Here is a 2,165-nt window from a genome sequence, read left to right on the forward strand (position 1 = left end):
TATATATATATATATATATGAACATAAATTCTATCATCTTTTAAAATATCATTTTTTCTTTTCTTTAATAGGTTATGGCTTTGATCTTGTGCAATTATGACAAATTGTTAAATAATGGGGGTTGTGAACATTTCAGCTTGTTCTTTCCTTCTAAGGACTAACATCAGCTGATGTACATCTTTTGAACCAAGTTTGTGCCTTTTTGCAATGCATTCCCTTTTCTAGTAGATTGATTGTCAATTGACGACAGCACTGCATGTGCAATAAAGACACAAGCCCTATCAAAGCAAACATACCTTTACAAATATAACTTATTTTTATAAAACAATTTGAAATCAAGAATAGAGTTAAAATTATAATGGATTTCTATTAGAAACATTGATCTCTTGAAGAATGTTGAAGATTTTTCATTTTGAAAACCACTGACAATCCAGAGAAAATTTCATTAAAATTTTCTGAAATGGACAGTGCTCATCTTGCTGTCAACTAGTATAGAAACTGGTATTCAGACTGCTATTAAACATATGAATTATTTAATATTTATTAAAGTTCAGAAAAATGTTCAGTTTTGTTAATACTATATTTTGTCTTCAGAAATCATTATTAAATAATCATATTAGTAAAAAGAAAAGAAAAAAAAAGAAAGCAAAATGTGTAAAAGGAAAGCAATAGAGAGCCTAAATGTTGTTCAAGTCATGATTACTCTACATTGATTCAAATACTAAAATTAACTTAGTGATGTTTCTAAGCAAAGAAGTTAACTGAAGTTTCATAAATGAAAGCAAAAGTCATTAAGAAGTCTTATTCATTTTTACTAGTTTGCAATGTCTTGCTTTTTAAGATATTTATATTTTAAAGTTTGGGACTTGAAAATTATTTAGCAATCTTTAATTTGAATTTAATTTTTAATACCTATTTTCAATAGTTTAGAAATTGACTTTCCTTCTGTACCTCTTCTAAAGAGAACTAGTAAAATTTAAAATAAGGATGCCACTGTTTCAATAACTGTGGCCTTTACAAATGTTGTGTGTTCCTACTTTACACTTCTAGACATCATGAATGCTTGTGACCATCAGTTTTTATTTGTATCCTGCACTAACTTTTATTTTAACTTTTGGTCCTAATAATTTACTTTCTTCAAACAATAATATTTAAATCATAATCTGTTGTTATTCCATTTCATATAATTTTTAAAAACCTATTTTAATTGTTATCATTTATATTTCTGGTCTGCACAGTTATTTTCATTATTTTTTATTGCATTGTTGCATGTGGAATTTGACTATTAGGTTGGAGCTATGCCACTCTCAATCTGCCTTGTCTTGCTGTTGTGCATGTGATCAAGCACATTGTCATGCCACATGCAGACACATTTTTTTGTTAAAAGAGCTACATTTAACTGGTCATTTCACAAAATACATTTTAATACAAATTCTTACATAAGCATATAACTGTAAAGCCATATGAAAACAAAAGAATTTAAAAAAAACATGTAAAGTCTTTTTAAAATTAAATTAATATTTCATCTTTTTTTTAATATATATCCTTTTGAGTAGAGGTATATTTAATTATCTAAAACATTCTATAGCAGTATTTAAAAAATGACAAATATAAATGATCTCAGCAAAATTTCATTTGACTTTCTACACCTTAAAATGAAAAATTGCACTAAATATATTTCTAATTAATATTAATAGCTATGATATTATAACCCATTATAGTTAATTAAATTTAATGCTGTATATGACAATAATATCATAGTAAGATTTTATTTCATAATTTTAAATCCAATTATATGAACAGCTGTACATTAAGATTTTCTAAAATAAAATTGATATTTTAATTTAAATTTTGCAATTAATTGCATTACAAATGATTATACAATCCAAAATATATTGTATAATATCCAGATATTTAAATAACTGGAGTTAGATGCTACAAGATTATTGCTCCCATATAAAAGAAAACTATTATTTTAAAATCTTTATTCATACACATGATATGTATTAAAATTTTTATAATGATTATATTATTGATTTTAAAGTAGATAAAGTTTTTTCTTTTTGTATGGGATTTATAATTCATAAGTATTTTATTTTAAGGAAAAATAATTTTTGTCTCAAAATAATTTTTTCCAAAAGTGTTTTACCAAATTTTTTTTTTTT

At 24.4% G+C, this 2,165-nt stretch overlaps 1 protein-coding gene across 3 annotated transcripts in view; it reads left to right on the forward strand.

Annotated features, from left to right (window-relative positions):
- LOC106871424 (poly(rC)-binding protein 3) overlaps nucleotides 1–2,165 on the forward strand; it is a 388,844-nt gene that overhangs the window by 382,253 nt on the left and 4,426 nt on the right. Inside the window, exon 14 of one of the 3 annotated variants that reach the window (XM_052973824.1) lies at nucleotides 72–2,159. The exons of the other annotated variants lie outside the window; for them this stretch is intronic. Coding sequence (XP_052829784.1) covers nucleotides 72–84 — 13 coding nt within the window. The 3' untranslated portion in view covers nucleotides 85–2,159. Of the gene's footprint in view, nucleotides 1–71; nucleotides 2,160–2,165 lie in introns of those variants that run through there. 3 annotated transcript variants of the gene reach the window in all.

The sequence above is a fragment of the Octopus bimaculoides genome, chromosome 17 (genome assembly GCF_001194135.2).
Source record: "Octopus bimaculoides isolate UCB-OBI-ISO-001 chromosome 17, ASM119413v2, whole genome shotgun sequence".
Taxonomy (NCBI): Eukaryota; Metazoa; Mollusca; class Cephalopoda; order Octopoda; family Octopodidae; genus Octopus; species Octopus bimaculoides.